Below are 22,076 nucleotides of genomic sequence, written 5' to 3' on the forward strand. Positions count from 1 at the left end.
CACCCTTCAAATACTGGAAGGGGCTATAAGGTCTCCCTGGAGCCTTCTCTTTTCCAGGCTGAAGAACCCCAACTGTCTCACAGCAGTGGTGCTCCAGCCCTTGGACCATTTTTGTGGCCCTCCTCGACCCACTCCAACAGGTCCACGTCTTTCCTGTGCTGAGCACTCCAGAGCTGGATGCAGTACTCCAGATGGGGTCTCACCAGAGCAGCGTAGAGGGGCAGAACCACCTCTCTGGCCCTGCTGGCTGTGCTCCTTTTGATGCAGCCCATCGGTTGGGAGCTGAGGTGTCCTCCAGGCCTGATGTTCCTGCTCCAGCCTAACACAAAGCAGGCTGCGAGTCCCCCCTGACGCTTGTGCTGCTGTGTGCCGGGGGACAGCGTCCCAGTCTGTCTGGTACCCAGCAAACTGGTTCCCTTTTACACCCTTTCGACTCAGCCTGAGCCCGGCTATACCGCTTTTATCCTTTCTTCCCTCCTAGCTGCTTAAAAAAAAATAAAATAAAAAAATCCTTGAATTCTGCTGTTTAAGGCTGACAGAAAAAAGATTTAAAATTATTCATGGGTAACAGGGAGTGTTTAGGTGAGGGGACTGACTGCAAAGTTAAAATGATGTAGAAATAGATAAGGTACTAAAAGCATAAACGGAGGTAAACAAAAGAGAGGAATATGCTTTGCTTTGGGTACTGGGAGAACTGGTTTGTGATTAGAGCTTCAAATGCTACCGTTCATTTCAACTCGTGTTTGTTTTCATAGGTCACTACTGCTGTCTGAATTAAACTCCTCCAAGCAAAATGCCCTCTCCGGGGGGGGAGGGGGGGAGTTGCCTCAGCAACATCGTGTAAACTCAACAGCCTCGTGTAGCAGGAGCTGCCCGTGGGATTTTCCTGCAGAGGAGCCTTCCTCAGCAGTAAGTACTATGTGCTCCGCAGTCCGAAAATCATGCCGCCAATGAAATCAAAGTATATGTAATTACTGTTTGAATTCCTTGCTGCGCAGCAAAGGACGACAGGTGTGAGCTAAAAATGCTCTTTATCTTCTCTTTGGGTTGCTGTGCCTCTTTCACGCTTCACTACTGACGCACCAGGTAAGATGTTGTTTATGCCTTTTTATAGAACTTTTTCAGTTATTATTTTGGAGGGGGTTTTGTGTATCCAAAAAGAATGCAAAGTTTGAATAAGTTCACCATCTAATGTGACTCCTAGCAGACTAATACAATGGGATAAACATTTTAATAGATTATCTGGTGCTTAGCATAAGAATGAGAAATCAAGAGCGCTGACTTCTATAACTACTTTTGCACAGTTCATTGGATGACCTTGGTCGTCAGCTATAGGTCATTCAATTTTTCTTTATCTGTTTCCTCTTCTGTAAACTAAGAATGACGGACTGTCTGATGTCTGGCTGCTATGTAGTCATAAAATAACACACATTATATTAAAATTGTTGTATATTGTTATATATAAAAATTGTTATATAAAATTGTTATAAAAAACTAATCTAGGATAAATATGCGTGAGTCTCTTGGGAAGACTGCTGCATGCTTCCAAGAAATTGTATTTTCTGCTCATAGAATCAGAAACAAAAGCCTAATTCTTTTCTTGACTAGCAGTATTGAGTGGCAATATGCTACTTAATCCAACAAAAGCCACATAGGCCCGTCATTTCCACTGACCTCTGTAGTGACTTTGAAATGGAATGATTCCTATGGACAGACAGCTACATTGACTGCTGCTTTCCATCTGGTAGTACTTTGACATTAGGCTGTTTTTCCATAGACGTTAGTAGGACTACTAAGACCCTTGAGCTCAACTGCAAAGGAAAAAACCCAGATATTTTAAATAAACTAATAATAGATATTTATGAGGGAACTCAAAAGAAAAAAAAAAAGAAAAGAAAAAAAGATTGATAGGGATAGTACCCAAGATTGTTGTTTGGAATAACTTGTAATAAAATCTGTAATAAATGTTGAAAATGTTATGTACTGCTAGGTGTGGAAGATGCATAAAATAGAGTATTTTATTCAGTTGAGTGGTGTAAGGACAACCAATGAAGTAAAATTACACATGTGAGGAAAACAGCAGGGAGAAAATAAAATTTTGTAAAGAAATTAGCAACATAACAGCAACTGGGTGCCCTATTTTTCATATTTCTACCTACCTATCGATATAAACATAAACATAATTTTCTAAAAAACATAGCTTTCTTTTAGGCTGCCATACAAATTAAGTCCTAAAACAACTTAATTGGTTAGCATGTATATGGTGGTTATGCAATATTTTTGTGTGAGGGGAGAAGGTATTGCAGCAAATTAAATTGAAGATGCAAATGCAAGAAAATGGAAACTTTTTTGGTGAAAGATAATTGTTTTAAATGGACCTAACCTGTGTTTCTTACATGATTAAATAGGAGAACCCACAGCCACATTATAGCAATTATGTCAGTACAACAGAACATTTCATGTAATCCAGAAAGGAGTAAGATGTTTATGCTATGTAAAAAGTTCGACCCTGTTCAGTAATACTAGCAAGAACATACATATGTAAAAGATATAAATTGTGATATTACATACTTCTTGATTAGCTAGTAGGAAAAAAATTCCTTGTAGGCGTATCATTACATAATTTTCTGTTATGGACTTCATAATATTCCTCTCTAGCACCCAGAGTTACACAATGTAAGAATTTGACACTGTTATTCATATATGTTTAAATATATATTCATATTCATTCATGTATGTTCATACACATAAGATATCTGACAATATCTTCTTAATTATATGCACAATATCTTATGTATTTATGGGGTTTTTTAAAACTATATGTTATTTACTAAATAATAAATCATTGGGAAACATTTGAACACAGATATTAATATTCATGATTGTATTTTCTTTTATTAATTTCAGCTCACTGTCTGTAATTAAGTGTTCTTGTCACTTGAGAAACTGAAGTTCACTATCTTTTTCAGAAAGAGCCCCAAATCTATCAAAACTATTAATTGAGATTAATTTTATTTCAATAATTAGATGTCTAGAATTTCAAAAGTTCAAATCCTTTGACTTCACCCTGTCATGTTTCCTCTTTAAGAGTCTGCAATTTTTGACTGTTCTGTGTTGTTTAAGCTACTATCGTTTTATGGTATTGTTAATCTTTGAGTTTACTCTTAGAAAAGAGGGTTGATATTTTCGTAATTGTGAAACAGCTCACAGTATGCTTACTCACCATATTCGGGAATAGCGTTAACTGTAAACAGGATCAATATTGCCCACACATAGCTATATTAACTGGGAGGATGACAGTTATCTCCTTTCCCACAGCTATTGCTGATCAGTTATGGGAAAGGTTCATTACAATCTTCTAATTAAGGGTAAAGCCTAATAAAAGCATCTTTGTCTGGAAAAAACAATGTTTAGGGACAGCTTGTTCCCACTGTGGGAATTCAGTAATGCCTTAGAGATGATACAGCGTAGGGGGTAATAGCCACATGAAGCAACATTAAAATCGCAAAGGTGGCATTTTCAATTAAAAGCATGGGGAGGGTGTTAATCTGTTTTGATCTTTTCAGTGTTTTTCAACAACTATCAGCTTTAAGTTTTTTAGAAATGCAGATACAATAGATGGGAAGTTTTAAATTAATAGTATAATTAATTCAAAATACATGCTGTTTTATTTCTGAAAACAATATAAAAAATAAATATGCCCCACTGAATTAATATATTGAAAAACTTTACACTTTTAGATAATTAGCATGTTTTCTTTGTATGTTGAAAAAGATTTCTAGATCTTAGGTAACTTTGTAAGGTGATGCAAGCATCCATGCTAGTAGCGAGAAAAGAATCTATGTATTCTGCTTCACAGGTGTATGCTTTAAGATCTGAACTGTTGTGAAATCTTGGTCCCCCTGAAGTCACTAACAGGGCTACCAGGGCTCTGAGTTTCCCCAAGCTTGTTCTTCTCTGCAAGAACTGCAGTATTAAATTCCACTGCAATTACGGAGTACGAAACTGCAGGTTTCATACAACCTGCCTTGCAGACTATGACTTTGCTGTCAGTTTGGACAAGCACCTAGCTGTCTACTGTTGCTTCTGTGTGCAATTGTTAACTTAAGGTGTAGAAAGTAAATGTACGAAGAGAGAAAATACTTGCTGTTTTAATTTCCTGAGGTCAACTTTTTCAAATGTTTATTGTTTGACTTGCTATTGTGGGCTTGTAGATCTCCTTGAAAATCCTGTTGTGTTAAACTGAAAATACAAGGCATGACTACTCACAATGAACATCATCTTACTTCCGTTTCTGCCTGAATTTAGAAATACTGTAAAAGCATAACTTTAAATATGCAACAATTTATGGATGAATTAATCTCTATATGGACTGATTCAAGGTTGGAAATGGTTCTCTAAAGATATCAAAGCATCATAATTTGGGAGTCCGGATGGAAATCTCGTTTAAGCCTGTCACGTAGCTGTAGAGAGTTCATATATCCTCATAGGAGGCCAACAGTTTACTGTCCCAGACTACAGATGGTGCATGGATAATTCTGTTATTAATTTCTTTGAGCTACTGTTATATCTCTCAACAACCAGGGGTTAAAATATCAAATGTTTGTCATACTAATTTAATGTAAGCTTTAAGGTGTTTTGGTTTTATAAATGTAGTACAATTAGTAATATATTTTTCTAAACATACAGAGGTACTAAGATGCTCACAGAAAGGTACACTTGTAGTTAAGATACTGTTTCTGACAGTGCAGTAGCTTTAAGTGAGAAGCAAAAGTTTACTACTAATGAGTTAACAGGCTAACTCTGTCTTCGCTACTGAGTCTTGGTTATATCAAATTCAGTCAGATGGCTTGCACAGGTCACAGAAATTCAATGGCAATAAAAAGGCAATGCTAGTTATTTTTTATAATGTGTACAATTTTTGAACACCAAAAATTTTACCTTTGTAAATATTCAGAGATAATACATTGGCTTTCGTGTATTTATGAATTTATAATAGGTCTGAGATAAAGCATGACATTTATACCTTGTTGATGTAAATGAAATTTTTGTTAATGTTTTCAGTCAAATCAGTCTGGATGCACTGGCTCTGTAAAGAAAAACACCCAGCTAAGTTTTGAACATGTGTTTAAAACTAGACTGTATTATGGGACAATTGCTTCCCAAGATGCTTAAAAATTAATTACAAAGTAAATTATATACTTTTCTGAAATTTATAGAAAGATTCCAGTTGACTTAATGTTTTTTTGGAATAAGCTATCAAAAAGATTTGTTGAGGCTGCAGTTTGCAAGCTATTCTGTGCTCAGAAAGTTTTGGATGTTGAACCTCTTGCTGAGAGATAGTTTTGACCAAGTACAGAAAGATATATATTTAATTCTGATTTTGTTTCTCAGTAATATGTTAAGAATGCAATTATCTCCCAAATGTGAAGTGTTGACTTTCTGATCCAACAGCAAGGATCGTATCAGCAAAATAATACTGACAGCTTTCATGTCTTATTCAAGATAGCATATGTTGAGTTTTTTGGCAATAAAAACTGTGCCTGGACTGTTTGGTTCTGTGTATTCACAGGGTGGGGCATTGGATGTTAAGTTAAATTATAACATTTTTAATAATTTCAAGCACTTTTAAAATGTTGCTTTTGTCTTACTTATGGCTCTGGAATAATGAAATATAAAGTACTGCTTTGTACATGTGAATTGGAAATCAATCAATGAAACATTTTTTCAGGTTTCCGGACCTTAATACATCTAAGGACAGTATGTCTCACAACCAACAAAATAAGAAGAGAAGCAAAGAAGGTAGTATAACCAAAGTTTATATGTATAAAGTGTAACATGTGGCATCTGAAGAAGCAAAAGAACAATGCTAATTTGAGATCTGGCTACTTGTCAAAACCAAGCAACCACAAAAAAAATTGAAATCAAACTCAGAGTTATTTTCCACCTTTGAGAAGCTCTGAGATTTGTTTTAGTTTTAATAGCTTTCCTATTTTTAAATGTTCTAGTTTTGTAGACTTTCTGTCAATATTTTTCTTATATTTCTGTTCTACTGAAATAGCAGCTGTAACTGGAATGTTTTAGATGTTCTTTGTTTTTACAGTACATTTAATTAATACACTTACCTAATTAACTACAAATAATTTGGATTTATGCATTCACATTTCCAAAAATTATAACAGGAAGTATGTATAGGTATCTTAGTCATATGAAATATGCTTTTTTTTTCCCTGATAGCTACTTTCTGTATTTCTTTATTGTAATATACAAATGTCCAAAATTAACTGCATTTGCATTGTGTTACTAGTCAGTGAATTTTACTGCTTTTTTGCAAATGCTAATGTATTGTTGCAGATTGTGGAGGTGTTGTTGCTCTTCAGAATGTAGATAAGATAATGAAAGAAATGCATCAGCCATACAAAGCTCTAGGAAAAAACAGGTAAGTAGTATTAATATTTAATTTGCAGTTGGGCATGCAAAAATGTAGACAAAGCAGCCAGTAGTCTATGAGCAAGAGAAGATTTCCTTAGTGCCAGATGTTATATACAGCTATACGTGTTGTGTAGTGTTTCTGTCTTCCCAGTGTCAATTATTGGCCATTGGATATTGCACTAGATGAACAAATTATTTGGTACAATATGAAAAAACATATGGTATATGGTTTTACATCAGCATGTGACTTATTAAAAGCAGACGATTATCTTGCATGCAGCTTTAAGATTAACTTAGACTGTATTTCTGTACCTCTTTTCAGTCACAGTATTTATCTTTTTCCATATTTGGATTTTTCATTTGTCAGAAACCAGGTGGCAGAAATCTGAGGTTTGTCCACACAGCCTCTATTCTTTCAGGCAGGCCATAGCATATTTTATAAATGACAAAGGCACATCTGGTCTTCAGAATTCTTCTGACACCCTTTCCTGGTGATTCATAAAAAATATGTACTGGAAGCAATCAGTTTTTGTCAAGAACGGGAAGGTGGACGATATGTTTTTCCATTCCTATTGTCGCTTGGTTTAGATTGGGTGTCATTCATTCTCACTTGTAGTCAATCTCTGGCATCAAAATCAGGTGCTTCCAGAGAGAGCCACGGCTTCCCAGGTAGATGAAGAAAGAAAACATACTTTGGCATTCTTGGATCTTACAAACTTCTTGTTCACATTATTCACCAGTCATATGATTATTTGAACTGAGTAGACTCCCTCCACTTATTTTCATGCTGTATTTTGGTTTTTTGTTTTTGCCTTTTAGCCAAATAGCACCAACATCCAGACTGTGGCCAGATCAACAAGTGGCATATTTTCCAAGTAAAAATCAGTTAGCATTAGAGATGAGACATCACACTTCTTTACCTTTCTTCCTGAAGAAAGAGAAAATAGGGCATGGCTTTGACTTCAGCTTTCTGCTACAGGGCTTATGCCCGGAATCCAACGTTTCAGAATCATTTATGGATTTAGATGATTTTCAGATAATAAAAGCACAAATACAACAAAGTAAGTTCAATTTTAAAAGTCACAACTTTTAAATAAAGTCATATATTGCTTATCAAATTAGATGACAAAGCCTTAGGAGTCCTTTTTCTTTAAACTTTAAGTTACCTTTATGTCTGTTTGACTTCTTGTAAAGTAGACTTCAGCCATGTTGACCCTCTTCTTTAATTATATGTGTGTGTGTGTTTGCAGAATGAAGGAGATAGAGAAGCAATGACAGACTTCACCATTCCTGTTTCTCTGTATAATGAAACTGAGCCAACAAAATGTAAAGTGTAATTCTCTGTAGCTGAAGTGGGGCCATGATGGCATCTCTTCCACTTTTTCCCTCATACTGGCAATATTAATCAGCCACATATAGAAGCTAGCAAACACCTGAAAGTGAGGAGAAGTATTTGCTTAAATTTTTGGAGTCAAAGTATTTTAAAATTATCATATTTTATAGTTTTCTATAGAAAATGGAATTGTAAAGCTCAGTATCACAATTAAATTTTGACAATTTTTTTCTGCATAGATTTATAGCATAGTCCTGCAACCACACATCAACACATCAGACAGTTTCTTGATCCCCAGAACCCTACAGTTTGAAATTAGTTTATAAATTAAAATTGTAGTCTGTTTAAGAATACTGAATTAACATTTCATTTGTTTTGATTTTTAAGGGTTAAATATAACAATGTTTAAAACCAGGAACAAGAGATCTAAGGTAAGATGATATTATGTATAAAACTGAACACCATTAAAAGTATTATATGCTTTCAAAACCTTAAAAATAGAAATACAGAAGAAGTGTAGGCATTTTCCTCTGCTTAGTCTTCATTTTTTTGCATGACCGTATATTTTTTTATATATATATGTCAGCAAATCTTCAGATGTATAACAACAATTTGTCTGTAAGATGTTACATCAGGGATTTTGGGGGGTAAAGGGTTGGAAGCTCAAAAAGATATAAAACCTTTTAAAATAGAAATATATGAGTTAATTTCAAGTATGCGCATCCTATATGTTAAACATGTTAGATGTCCAGTTTTGTCAAATTTTATTTGACCAAACAATTTTATTGTATTGAGTGGTAATTTAAAATTTAAGCCGAATTGAAGAGCAGTCTTGATATTACATGATTGCTGAAATTTATTGTGTTAGCAAATAAAAAATAAGGTTTTAGGATTAAACATATTTGACATGAAATTTTGTGATAAGTGTAAACAGGATTCCTGACGAAACTTTAGTGCTTACGAACAAGCTAGCAATTTTACATGTATCAGTGCTTCACACTACATGAGCCTTAAAAGTTACAAAAGATCAAATACACTGTATTTAGAAAAAAAGACAATCTGGTCTTTATGGATATTAATTAATAGCCCTTTGTACAAAAGACTTGCTTTATTGAATCAGCTGTATAATTTAGTGAACACACTACAGAATACAACAGAGTTCACAGGAAAAAAGTGTAGGAGTAATAGAAAGAGTTCTGACGGCAGATCGTAAAAAGGGCTATGGAAAAACAATTCAAATGGAGGGAAATTATTAAGAAAAACAATTGAGCTGACCTCAGTGTAATTTAATACAGTTTTATTTCATGTCTTAGGCTCTGATGATTTCTAAAGGCATATCATTTGGGATAAACTGAGCATTCATATTAATGCCATGCAGACTAGACAAGGCCTTAAGAACTGTAAATTTCAAACCAGCACACATTGCTTTTTCTGGCACATTCAAACCGCAGTTTGCCTTTGGAAGGCAAACAAAAATTTCCTGCAGATTGCAAACTGATGTTGAATATAGACATGCAAATGAGTACTCAGAGCATATGACTATGATTCTTTCTATTGCATTAATTTGCATAAAAATATACTGTATATTCAAGCTTATTTCCCTTCCATTTCCTATAAAATAAAGAAGAGAAATAAGATTTTCAGAAAATTATTCTCACTGTTCTGAATAATCTCAACAAAGTACTCAAATTCTGAGATCTATACTGTTTCAAAGATATATGGTACCTTTCAACTAATGGGATGGGAAGAGAAGGAAGAAGTGAGGAATAATAAAATACATCCTACACACAACAGACTTCTGTGTTAGCTGCCATATAAAAATGGCCTTTTGCTAGTTATACATTTAACTTCACTGAAAGTGAAGTACAGACCGTGCTATCTTCCAAGATACTTAAAACTCTGTGTGCTAAATCGGTGGCCCATATAACATGGTTTATGGAATTTTGTAAGACTACACTAAACATATGAAGATCTATGTGTTTAGTTTTGTAATAATATCTTTTAAAACCTCTAAATAATTTTTATGAATTGTTTTCTCCATAGATAAAATAGCATTCTGTTATAATAGTCTAGCTTCTGCTTTTAAAAAATTGCTTACATGTGATCTAGTTCCTTTGGGAATATGGGTGTCAGCACTCTTTGGAGGGTTACATAAAAAGACTTTAAATATCAGCACGTGCTCTCATTCAGTGAGAGTGCACAGCAAGTTTGGCACTTGAAGCCACTGACTGGCCTTTGAATTCCTGTAGCAAACATGCTATGTGGCCTACTGACAAGATGATTTGTACTTGGGGATAAAGCTTATTATTTTTAAATCACAGACAATGACTTATACCTTATAGAAAAGGATCCCACTTTCTGTACTATGAAATAAATACTTAGAAATAATTCTGGATGTTAGAAAATTCATGTATAGATGTGAGAAAATTCAGGTATTTTCTCAGGGTTTTGATATTACACTTTATATTAGGCTAAATATGGGAATATATAAAAGAATAATCCTTTTGTGATTTTTTTTCTTAGTCTACTTGAGTTTTAGTGATTAGATTTTACCTGTATATTGTGTAGCACATTAATAATGGTTTTTATGAAAATTACAGTTTCATTTGCCACCAGTGACATTTCAGCCTGTAAGAACAATTCATCTTGCTCCTCTAGAGGATAATGTTGTCAATGAAAGCACCAACATCAGAAATATTTTGAATATTATGAACTCTATTCCTCAGCCTATAAAACCAGTTAGTAAATTTTATCAGTACCAGTTAGACAAGCTATTAAAAAGGCACACTGAAAAATCATCAGACCTGATTGTGGCTACTATTTCTGATAAGTTCACTCCAGTGAAAGACCTGTACTACTTCAGCATGAATAACTATACTGAGTATCTTAACAACACGAAAGAAGAAATTCAAAGCAATTTAAAATGGAGGGAAGCTGAGGTAGCTGCCAATACCGAAAAGAATGACAGGATAAAGTATCAGTTCTTAGTGGCTTGTAAGAACATGAGTCTTATGACCGAAGCCAGTTTCTGTGATGCTAGTCATCCCTATTTGAGCTCAAGTAATGCTCTGATAAACTGTGGAATATTTACAGCTCAGGCAACATTTACAATGTCAAGCAACAGAGATGCCTTGCGAGCTGGCAATGAGGAAAGAAGAGCAGAGGATTGCTGTATAACTGGTCAAGAGGAAGGAAATGCTACAGAAATGATACTGGATTATAAACCACATGAAGATGCTGAGAGTGTAAACTTTGTCCTTGGCAATCACGATTTAGAGTCTTCCTGCAAAAATGAAGTGATTGAGGCTTATCATGCCTTAGAAGATAGTTCTGTAGCTGCAGTAATTCCCAGAGTAGAAGTGCAAGATCCTTCTGGAAAACAGACAGAAAATAATGTTTGTTTCTCTGACTTTGAAATGGAAAAAGAAGCAGTGTCAGAAGCAACTTCAAAAGACCAAAGTGAGCTTGTACCTGTTGTTCACGTTAGGTTCTCTGAACAAGAACCAGCTAGGGAACCACACACTGCTAAAGAACCTGCCACAAAAAAGAGTGTCATTCGTAGCCTGCCTCCTCATGTTACTCAGAGCTTCAACATTCTTGCTCGCAAAGAAAATGACAAAAGTAAAATAAAGATGAATAGAAATAAATATTCATCAAAATCTAAAATGAGTAGCAAGATAAAGATATCTGAAGACTTAATTGTTTCTGATGAGATTTCCACAAGACGTAATGCCAAGAATCGGATTTTCCCACCTTTGGAACTGCCACACGTGGAATCTGAGACTTCCCTGACACGTCAAAAAAGCCACCTTCAAGCAAACAAAGACCATTTTTCTCAGAGTGCCCAGAAACTTAAAAAGCAAAGTTTCTCCTGCAGTAGCAAAAAGTCAGTTATCTTAAAGAACTCTCTTACTCCACTTTCTCTACCACATGCACAGTCTCCGTCAAATTTTGTAGATCTGAAATACAGTGACATGTTCAAGAAAATAAATTCAAATGACAAAGGCCCAGGTATTTATGAAATGTTTGGAACTCCCGTCTATTCCCACATGCGTGAGCTTGATCAACATGAGAACAGATTTTATAGAGACGTTTGTTCTGCTCCACCTGGGAGATGCACTGCTAGCACCTGCAGATCTACCCGTAGTAAAGGGAGAGAGAGCAGCCAAGTAAGAAATACTCAGAAGAGAACATATTCTAAACCAAAGAAGACCATACCTGGCACAAAACCAAAGCAGAAAGGTTTAATCACAAAGGATGGAAGTACTGAGCTGAGTGACAACACAGAGCAAGATAATGTAATAACTTCTGATTCAGATTTTCAAATAAACACTTCATTGTTTCATGAAGACACAGATCATCAGCTTACCTTTTTAGAAAAGCTTTCACAGTCAACGAAGCAAAATACAATTTTTTCACATTCAAACTTATCAACTATTAAAGAAGTTTCTTTGGAGCAGTCTTTAGACAGTCAGCATATATCCAACCGTCAGAGAGCTGCTACCTGTAGCCAGAATTGTCTTCATCTCAGTGATAAAGACTACAGAGAATGTGTTGCTCTGAGTAGCAGTCTACTAACAGCAGACCAGAACATTTGTGTATCCCAGTGCAGGGTGGATATGGATGGCTGCAAAGGCCAGGAATCAGACCAGGCCTCCTTCAAGTCTATAAATAAATGTGAAGCATTGCCCTTTTCAGATGGACTGGAGTGTCAATCCCCTACAAAAAAATTAAATCACAATTGGGCATACACACCTCAAAACAGTGGTTTGGCAAATGAATTGACTCAGCCTTCAGTGATTCAGACAAAAAGGGTTACAAGCCCCAGTTTCCAGACAAGTCAAAACCTTTTGTCCTGGGCAGATGGTACAGATGTGACTGATGAGTTGCTTTGTTGTCTGGCCAAAGAATTGCTAATGCTTGAAGAAAAAGACATCAACTCTTCAAGAACAAAAAATACAGGTTCTAAAATGCAAAATATACATACTAAAGAAGAAGAATATATGATTAATGGAGATGGATCAATAGTAAATAGTGCTCTAGAGAAGGTAAAAGTAATTTCTTGTAACTTGCTAGTTCCTTAGAGAGATGCTTCAACACAAGTTTGGATAAAAGATAGGAAATGCGTGCTCATTAATGATCAATTCTTTTTTCCTTGGGCCAGCTGCCCACTAATTCTTCCAGTGTCCATCTGAGGATACCCATGCTAGGGGCTCCATGACAGGACACAAGCCAGGTGGTACTAAGGCGTGACAGGAATAGCTATCAAGGTTTATATAAAGATAAATTGAGAAATTGCAGTGGATAAAAGGATTTGGCTGTTTTAACTGAAGAGCATGTATAAAAAGGTGCTGGGGCAAGGCAAAAGCTCTTGAGATCTTGACACCTAAAGAATAGGAAAAGACATTACAATGGTTCTTGTATATCCAAAAGGGCAATTTCCTTGAATCTCTTGAGTCCAACCAGATACTTTTCTAGGTATGAACTACAAGTATTCGTTCATCAGACAGACTCAAGGCTGTTTAATTAATGTTTAATCAAAACTTCAAGCTCAGAAGGCTTAGATTTTGGCCCCCAAGTCAGTTAAGAACCTTCACATAATAAGGTATTTATCTACCAATATTGCTTCTCCTTGGCCCTGTTACGTTTTCATCTATTTATACTACGAATTTATAAAGAAATTTCTTTCACTACATGTTGATGCACTTCCTTATGCTTCTGCAGACGCAGGTGCCAATTATACCTCCATTCTCACTTCTCCTAGGGACATCCATGGCTAGATGGAGTAATTATTACCATCTTTCTGAAGCAGGGTCTTCTTCCTGTGAAGTCATGTCCAAATTGTTTTCATCACACTTGGGTTATATGTGTTACCTAGAGGAAGGCGATAGTTGTAGTCACCCTTCAGCTTAGCAAACTGTACCTATGTAACAAAAAAAAATGTAGGAAGCAGATGTATATCCTGCTCTTTTAAGTGTTCCTTCTGTCTGTCTTCCTCTCAAAGGAAACAGATATCATACTATAATCTTCTGGTTATGCACTATTGTGATATATACGTGAAAATATTTACTTAGTATAGCAATTGTATCGATGAACAGGGCAATGAGTATATATATATTTGTGTGTATATATATAAAGAAATATATAAAAATCTATAGAGAAGAGTCATGCCAGGTAAAAATTGCTCCTTATAAAAGATGTGAGAATAATATGAAGCCTTTCTTTTCCTCCTTGCTTTCTCCCCACACTGACCATCATCTTCAAGCAGAGTTACAGTAAAGCCTTTTTGGCATCAAATGAAGAAAGTGACCTGCTAAACTTTGAGGACTCTGCTAAATTACCAGGAAGCAGTTTAACTAACAAAGATCCTATCACGTGGACAAGAGGTGAAGTCCTTGGAAAGGGAGCCTATGGCACAGTAAGTTCAAGTCTGAATATGTTAAGAGATGCTGGTTGTCTTTGAGCTACATCTTACATTATAACTGGTTGTCGTCCCATTCAACCAATAACTTAAATATTTTGGATTATACAATGAGACATGAAACATGACAAACACAAAGATACTATTTAAAATAAGTAAATACTCAGTTTTATTTCAGGTTTCATTTTAATAAATGCTAGTTTCATTGTAGGTATACTGCGGTCTGACAAGCCAGGGACAATTAATAGCTGTAAAACAGGTTGTTTTGGATACGTCAGATCAACTCACTACAGAAAAGGAGTATCAGAAGTTTCATGAGGAAGTTGATCTTTTGAAGACATTGAAGCACGTCAATATTGTAACTTATTTAGGAACTTGTCTAGAAGACAACATTTTAAGCATTTTCATGGAGTTTGTTCCTGGTGGCTCAATTTCTAGTATTATTAATCGTTTTGGTCCATTGCCAGAAATAGTCCTTTGTAAATATACCAAACAAATTCTACAAGGGGTTGCATATTTACATGAAAATTGTGTAGTACATAGAGATATCAAAGGCAATAATGTTATGCTCATGCCAAATGGTATAGTAAAGCTAATTGACTTTGGCTGTGCCAGGCGTTTGGCTTGGGTAAGCCTCAGTGGCACGCAGAGCGAGATGCTCAAGTCTGTGCATGGGACTCCATACTGGATGGCACCAGAAGTTATAAATGAATCTGGATATGGAAGAAAATCAGACATCTGGAGCGTTGGCTGCACCGTGTTTGAGATGGCAACTGGAAAACCACCACTGGCTTCCATGGATAGGATAGCAGCCATGTTCTATATTGGGGCCCACAGAGGACTGATGCCTTCCCTACCTGATCGATTCTCCAGCACTGCAGTGGATTTTGTGCATGCGTGCTTAACCAGGTATGTGGATTTTTTAACTGAAAAATGAAAGGAAAGATGCAGATTGTATTGTAGAGAAAGTTGATGGGAGCTTAGGTTACCTCTTATATGGTACATAGGACTATATTGTAAATGCATAGGTTTTTCAACATTTCAGGAAAGCTTTTAAATAATAGTATACATAAAAGAGCTTTACTATCTAAAATGGTATAAAAACCCCCTCACACAGCCTATTTTTGTAGGCCTTATACTCATCATTTATTTTCCTTGTAATTTTCATGCAGAAACATGGCACCATTGAGTTTTAGACAAAATGCTTGATAAATGTCCTTGATGTGCCTTGCTGTTCCAATATCACATTGTCTGAGTCTGGGCTATGTCAGGCAAGTTGTTTTGAGGACAATATTCTAAATGAAAGAGCTTTCACTTCATTCTTATCTTCTGCAGTAGAAAAATCTGTTATCAGTCCAGGAAATACATACTTACTTGAAACATGAAGTTCTCTATACAAAATACCCAAACCACAAGCCTTCACCCATTATAAGAATTATTTTTGTGGTGTTTATTTTGTTTTAAATATCAGCTTTGTCCTAGATGTTTTAAATGGACTATCATTTTCAAGAGCTAAGTTCCGGACCTCAACGGGTAGTCTTTATAAAATTAATAGCAGCCTTTTACGTATCTCTAAAGATGAGATTTGAGCACGAGAGAGAAGCACGATATTTAGTGGGTATGGCAGCGGTCTTGCAGGCAGGAAACCTGATTGCTAAACCCTGTTATGATATGGTTTGACTTGTTATGATATGGTCACAGTTCCTGTGGACCATATAACAATAACGAGAAAAACTGTGGACTATATATAGTGATATCACATATGCTTTGATTCAGAGAGAACAGTGTTTAAAAGGTAGAAGGAATTGTTAGGTAGAAGGAAACATACAGATATAAAGCATTTACCTTTTCAAGTAAAGTATGTAACTTTTCAAAAGTCAGGAGGCACCTGTGGAGGCAAAGTTTTAATATATGATCTCACCATGTCCTAAATATAAATGCCTCCCTTATCCCACCTTCCCCATTAGTTTATTATTTAAGAAATCAGTGTCCTTTACTCCTTCCCCTGTTTTTTTCCTTCAGATTGATAGTTCAAAAAGCCTAAAGCCCTTGGCTTTAGCAAGCCAATGTTGTAGTTACTGTACTGTAATTCCATATGGGCTCCTTAACAGGCATAACACTGATTGGAGATGGCAGAACAGCCTGATTGACACAGGATCAAACAATTATCACCCTCCTTAAATACATTTTTGGTGCACCTGAAAAATTAGCAGGAGTATTAAAAGTTTTGCAAGGAATTTAGAGGAACAAAGAATGATAAAATATCTCAGTTTTATATTTCATAAATTCCAACAGTAACTTCCGATAAATCCTGCCTTCTGTTCTACCAGCTTTGTCAGAAAAACCTAAAAGTGAGTCCTGACTGGAGAAATGAGGAGAAAAAAAAAATGCTGTTTGCATTTGGATTTTACAAACAATTACATCACAGGCATGGATATTCATTTTATGTACTGATTTTTCAAAACTTCTATGCAGAGATCAACATGAACGCCCTTCTGCTCTGCAGTTGCTGGACCATCCCTTTGTGAAAGGAAGACAGTGAATTTTTCAAAACTCTTGCCAAATGGGTATACATTTTCCACATAAAAATTTCCACTTGTGAAAAAAAGATCAGAAGGAACTGGACTTAAAAGTGACAGCATACTAGAGAGCAATTGTGTACAAGGAGTCTATTTTTAGACTGCAGTATGATTAAAATAACATTTTTTGCAATGTTTTTGCTCATTGGAGTGGGCATTCCTTCACTGTGACCACAGGGCCATGTTTTGTTGTATTTGGAGAGACTTTAGGAGAAAACCAGACATCGCCATCACCAGTACGTGACAGGGAAGGTAAGTTAGAGTGCCGATTTGTCTGTGAAAACCTATGGAATGTATGCTGTTGGCAGAAAGTATTGCAGATCTGGAAGCTCTGTGAAAGCTCGGCAGGAAGGTCTACTGAAACTTATAGATGAGTCATTGAGTGTGCCTGTGATGATTCCATAGGAACCCCAAACCATAGAACTATATTGGTGTAAAACGTACTGAAACTTTTATTTAGCTAGATGGGCCCTTTAATTTTTAGCTGGTGGAAAAAATATATATCAGTCCTTCATTACCGAGGTACCATATCACTATGAGATACTGTAGTGATAATGACAAGAGATACCCAGGTGTACACATGTCCTTCTTTTTTAATCTTACATCAAGATCATTTCCTGGTCTGGCTAGAATTATGAATCTAAACTTAGTGACGGTCTTTTAGCAACGAAGCAGTGCATTTTATGGACAGTTTCAGGTCACAGAATGGTTGAGGTTGGAAGGGGTCTCTGGAGATGCTCTAGTCCAACCCCACTGCTCTGAGCAGGGTTGACTGAAGCAGGTTGCTCAGGCCCTTGTTCCCTTGGCTTGGAGCGTCACCAAGGATGGAGACTCCAGAGACTCGCTAGCCAACACGTTCCATTCTTCAACCACCCTCATAGTAAGGATGTTTTTTATGTTTGAAAAGGCTGTCTTGTACGTTAAGTTGTGCCCGTTGCCTCTTGTCCTCTCACTGGTAACACTGAAGAGTCTAGCACTGTCTTCCTTACTGCCCCCATCTGGTATTGCTACACATCGATACAATTCCCCCCGAACCTACTCTTGCCTCATGGAGTGGCACAGAGTGATGTGTTGTAATTCTCACCCTTCTGTTTGCTGGTACAGAGCAGCAAAAGCATAGGAGCGTTACCTCTCTCTTGTTTGCAAAGGCTGTGAAATGCTGTTTGAATCGCTAGATGCTCTACTGCTCTTTTTCAGTCTCCTTAATCTGAAATAGAAGAGCAAAGTTGATTCTGAAACTTGAACTGTTTTGAGAAACTCTTGAGTGAGCACTATGTAATTAGTTGACATGTAACAGTCTCCATCTGCACTGCAAAAAGAATTTCTACAGTTAGCATAACTAGCTGCTACTAACTGCACAAAATAAAAATTGAGGAACATTATTATATATTAATAAAATAAACAAAAAAATCAGGTATTAGTATTCAGATTGTCCTCTTTCTGATCAGGCTATTTTCTATTTTACAAATTTAAAATTTCAGGGGAATGAGACACTGTAGAAACCAAAAATTGGGTTCAATGCATCAGAATGTGGTGAACCTTACGCCTTTGTGAGCACCTGGGCTCCAGGACGAGATGCAGTAAAATTCAGGCCTACAACTGTTAAGGGCTGAGCTCTCAAGAAGTCAAGAGGCTGACTTCAGTGCCAGCAGTAACGTGAAAATTAGTTTTTTACAAAAAGGAAGGAAGTTCTAAGTTTTATATAAAATCATCTTTCCCCACAGCAATAAACATTTTAGTTACTTAAATAGCTTTCAAACTTTGTTTTATTCCAGCCTGACTTCAGAGTTGGTGTAAACTTTGTAAAAGCAAAGAGAAATCAGTACTTCTAGCAAAAGTCTTTATTAATAATTTCTGTAGGTATAATGTCACATAACAATAACAGAACATTATGCCAGTATAAGAGAAATACTAATATCACAGTAATCTTCATAGTTCAAACAGTTAACAGTCCCATTTTGAGGAATACTGGGTTGTCCTCGTGCCAAAACTCCATGGCAACCTCATGGTAAAGTATCTTCACGTTAAAGTACCTTGCAGAATAAAGGTAGGAGCCCTGGCATATGAACTCAAGCGGGATGTACATAATTCCATGGTGTACATTAACTCCTCTTGGGTTAAGGTGGTGTCTCCAACAAAGCTGCAAAGTAAATATGAGTTTTTATTTAGCATGAAATGAAACTGAGGTGACGGGCATAAGAAGGGAAAGAATGGGAATGCTCTAGGATATACAGTTAATTAAAAAATGTCAGAATTACAAAACCCCCTCCTTATGCACACATCTTATAAGCAAAACTAACATCTTTTGTTAAAGTCTGAGTTCTCCGATATGAAGGTTATTAGTTATTTGCAATTTAAATGTAATGTTTAATCCAGCTAATTACACTAAAATTAGTCTCCAACTTAAAGGTTTGTAAAACTTCGACCTGAGTTTTTAATCAAAATGTGAAAGCACATTTTTGCTTCTGTTTAACCAGACTTAGAGAATGAGGTGGTTGTTTAAGGCCAGCACTTGCAACAAAGGTATTTCAGCTTAATGATGCTGAGAACAGGGGAGATGCGATTTGCGTCCCAGCCCTGTGCTCAGCACAGCTAAACCAAGAAGTACGGTGGTTTAGGGTGCCTTGGGTTGCTCAGCCAAGTCCGGTCTGGTAGAACATTCTCTACACAAGTCTAACTTTGCATATTTTTTACTTGATAAGATCATAGGTTTTCACATCAAAATCCAGGTAATTCAGATACCTGTCATAAGGTATCTAATGTAATAAGGGGAAAGGGTGGGAAACCTTAAAAATCTTCTTGAAAACCTTTATTTTCATTGAAAAGTGACTCAGCGAGGAGGGTCACGCTTGCTTAATTATTTGTAGTATTTGAGCAAGGTAAGCCTTCCCGTTCTAAAAAGCATACAGTCTTCATTTCTAGCAACAGTGAAGAACCCGTTACAAAGTATGCAGGCTGCCAAGTAGTAGGTACGACCACTTTGCTGTGATTCCAGGTTCCTCAAGATTTGGAGTTTAAATCTGAGAACCTGAAAATATGCTGTCCTTTTATCTTTTATGCAGTAATATTTAAAGCTCTGAGCTATCGCTCAAGTCTCAGGAAAAGGGAGGGTTCTTAGGCATGCCAACCCAGCTATTCTACACTGGTCTTGAAACTACAAACAGCAACAGGACGTAAAAATTTGCATCTCAAAATACACACATCAACCTTTCTTCTCAAGGAAGCAGCCATTGAGCCCAGAAAACCCAGTGTCTTTTGAGATTATTTGGGTTCAAAATTGGTGCTTTTTCACAAAGCTCAGCAGAAAAAAACTCATGCCATTTTCTAAATCCCTCCTATTAAAACTCTAGTTCTTGCATGTAAGTGAGAAAGAACAAGAGTTCTCCTGAGGAAGGGCTTCCAGTACAGGCAGCAGAGTGCCTTTTCTCCCCTACTTTCCATGGGGACCTGCACCATGAGACAGTTTCAGAAAGGGAATTTTACAGGTATTGTGAAAGAACACCACCTCTGAACTATGGTAAGAAAATGGTGTTGTAAGTGCAGAAATATCGAGGAATCAAACCCACACACTGAAACTTCCAAGGTTAAAATTTGATTGGGGTTTGCTATATCCTCCTTAGGAGAGGCCAGAATAAGTCATTCCCAGTACCAGTGTGAGAGAACACTCCTGGCATTAACATATATATATTTCTCTTTTAAAGTTGTAAGGGAGTTAAGCTTTCCAGAGAAAGGAGGAATGAACTAGCTCAGTTTGGCATAACTTTCAAGTTATTTTTAGAACCAATTATGGGAATGTGCATTTACATCCCTGTTAAAGAAAGCAAACAAAGTGTTTGCTCAATCCCTCAGTCCCCATCACTGCAAAATAAGGATGGGGAACCTCTCCCCTTGAGGTCTTACCAAGATCCATGGTATGCTCTTGTCACCCACCCCCTAACCACCCCCACCCCCCCTACCATATGGAATTTAAAAAAACAAAACCAAACAAAACAAAATCAAGCATGGCCAGCCAAGATACAATAAAATTAGAGGGTACAGCCTCTCGACCCCAGGGTAGAGTGAGGGAGCAGCTTAAGATGGCATAAAATTTCTAGTATTTGCTTTTCAGGTATCAAATACCTGATCATCATAATGCAAAGGAAACAAATTAGACTTCAGAATTTCAAGCATTCCAGTACTGGATTGATTTGATTAAAACCAGCAATGTTTTGCCAATAATTGAAAAGGCATCGTTGTGTTTACAAATGAAGCTGGAAAATTAAACATAGTAAAATGGGATAATTTCTGCACGATAGAGGTGAGGTAGGGAATTTTATTGAAAATACTTTTTTTTTTTTACAAGTTCTTAGAAATAAAGTTGTTTTTTCTAATCGCACACAAATGGCTGTACCTCAAAAATTCAACTATGCTAATATGAAACATTTATATTTACAGTTAGCCAAAAGAATATACAGAACTGCCATTTTATGCAAATACCGAAGTACCGGATCACAGTGAGATACATTACTTCAGCACTCCCACCATTAGGAACAGATTAAGATTCAACATCTCACTAGTCTACAAACCTCTTATCTCACAAAAAGGGAAGATATTTAATAGTGTTGTAGCAAGGTCTCCACTACAGCGTCATTTTACAAATTACATAATGCATGTACTCCAATTTCTAACAAAAACATCTGCAATCAAAGTGATGAACAGAGTAAGAGCATTGTCTATCAGCCTTTTATTGCATTTATTCAGTCATTCACTTGCGTGGCTGACGTTGATCCCATTAAGTTTCATTCCTTTCGAACACCTCAGCCAGGCTGCAGTTCACACAATTCACTGATTTGCAGTGGGTTTCACTCAGGGAAAACTAGTGGCATCTCGTTGCATATCCTCTCCCTCCCTCTCAGCCCCTACTATCGCCACATGGAATTTAATTTCAGACACAAAGACACAAACAGTTTCACATATATTTACAATGACACTGAAATCCCAAACCAATGAGTTTTATGGACATCCTTTACAGACAAACAAAAAAAATAAAAATTACTGTTTGGATCTCAATGTAGCATAGCAACATTTTGTCCACAATATTTCACAATTTCCCAGAATCAAAATAGGAAATATTTCTTTTGAAACAGCACCTTAGGATGAAGACCTATGCTCTTTTCCCATTTATAGTAGACAGGCACTAGTTACCATCCAGACATTTGAACTCCAAGTTATGACAACAATTGCTATATTTACAGTACAATATATTGCTTATCCAGAGTGGCTGTATAAGATGCATTTCATGGCACAACTATTTAAACAGACACAAAAAGAA

General features: G+C 36.4%; 1 protein-coding gene across 1 annotated transcript; it reads left to right on the plus strand.

The window, feature by feature from the left end:
• Positions 1-5,762: 5,762 nt before the first annotated feature.
• Positions 5,763-16,728, plus strand: MAP3K19 (mitogen-activated protein kinase kinase kinase 19). The gene is made up of 8 exons (XM_009895855.1): positions 5,763-5,805; positions 6,355-6,439; positions 7,252-7,493; positions 8,153-8,196; positions 10,366-12,813; positions 14,034-14,183; positions 14,398-15,095; positions 16,662-16,728. The coding sequence occupies exons 1-8, from the start codon at positions 5,763-5,765 to the stop codon at positions 16,726-16,728; spliced, it is 3,777 nt and encodes a 1,258-aa protein (XP_009894157.1).
• Positions 16,729-22,076: the final 5,348 nt, after the last annotated feature.

This window comes from Charadrius vociferus, unplaced genomic scaffold, assembly GCF_000708025.1.
Source record: "Charadrius vociferus isolate BGI_N301 unplaced genomic scaffold, ASM70802v2 scaffold862, whole genome shotgun sequence".
In the NCBI taxonomy this organism is placed as follows: domain Eukaryota; kingdom Metazoa; phylum Chordata; class Aves; order Charadriiformes; family Charadriidae; genus Charadrius; species Charadrius vociferus.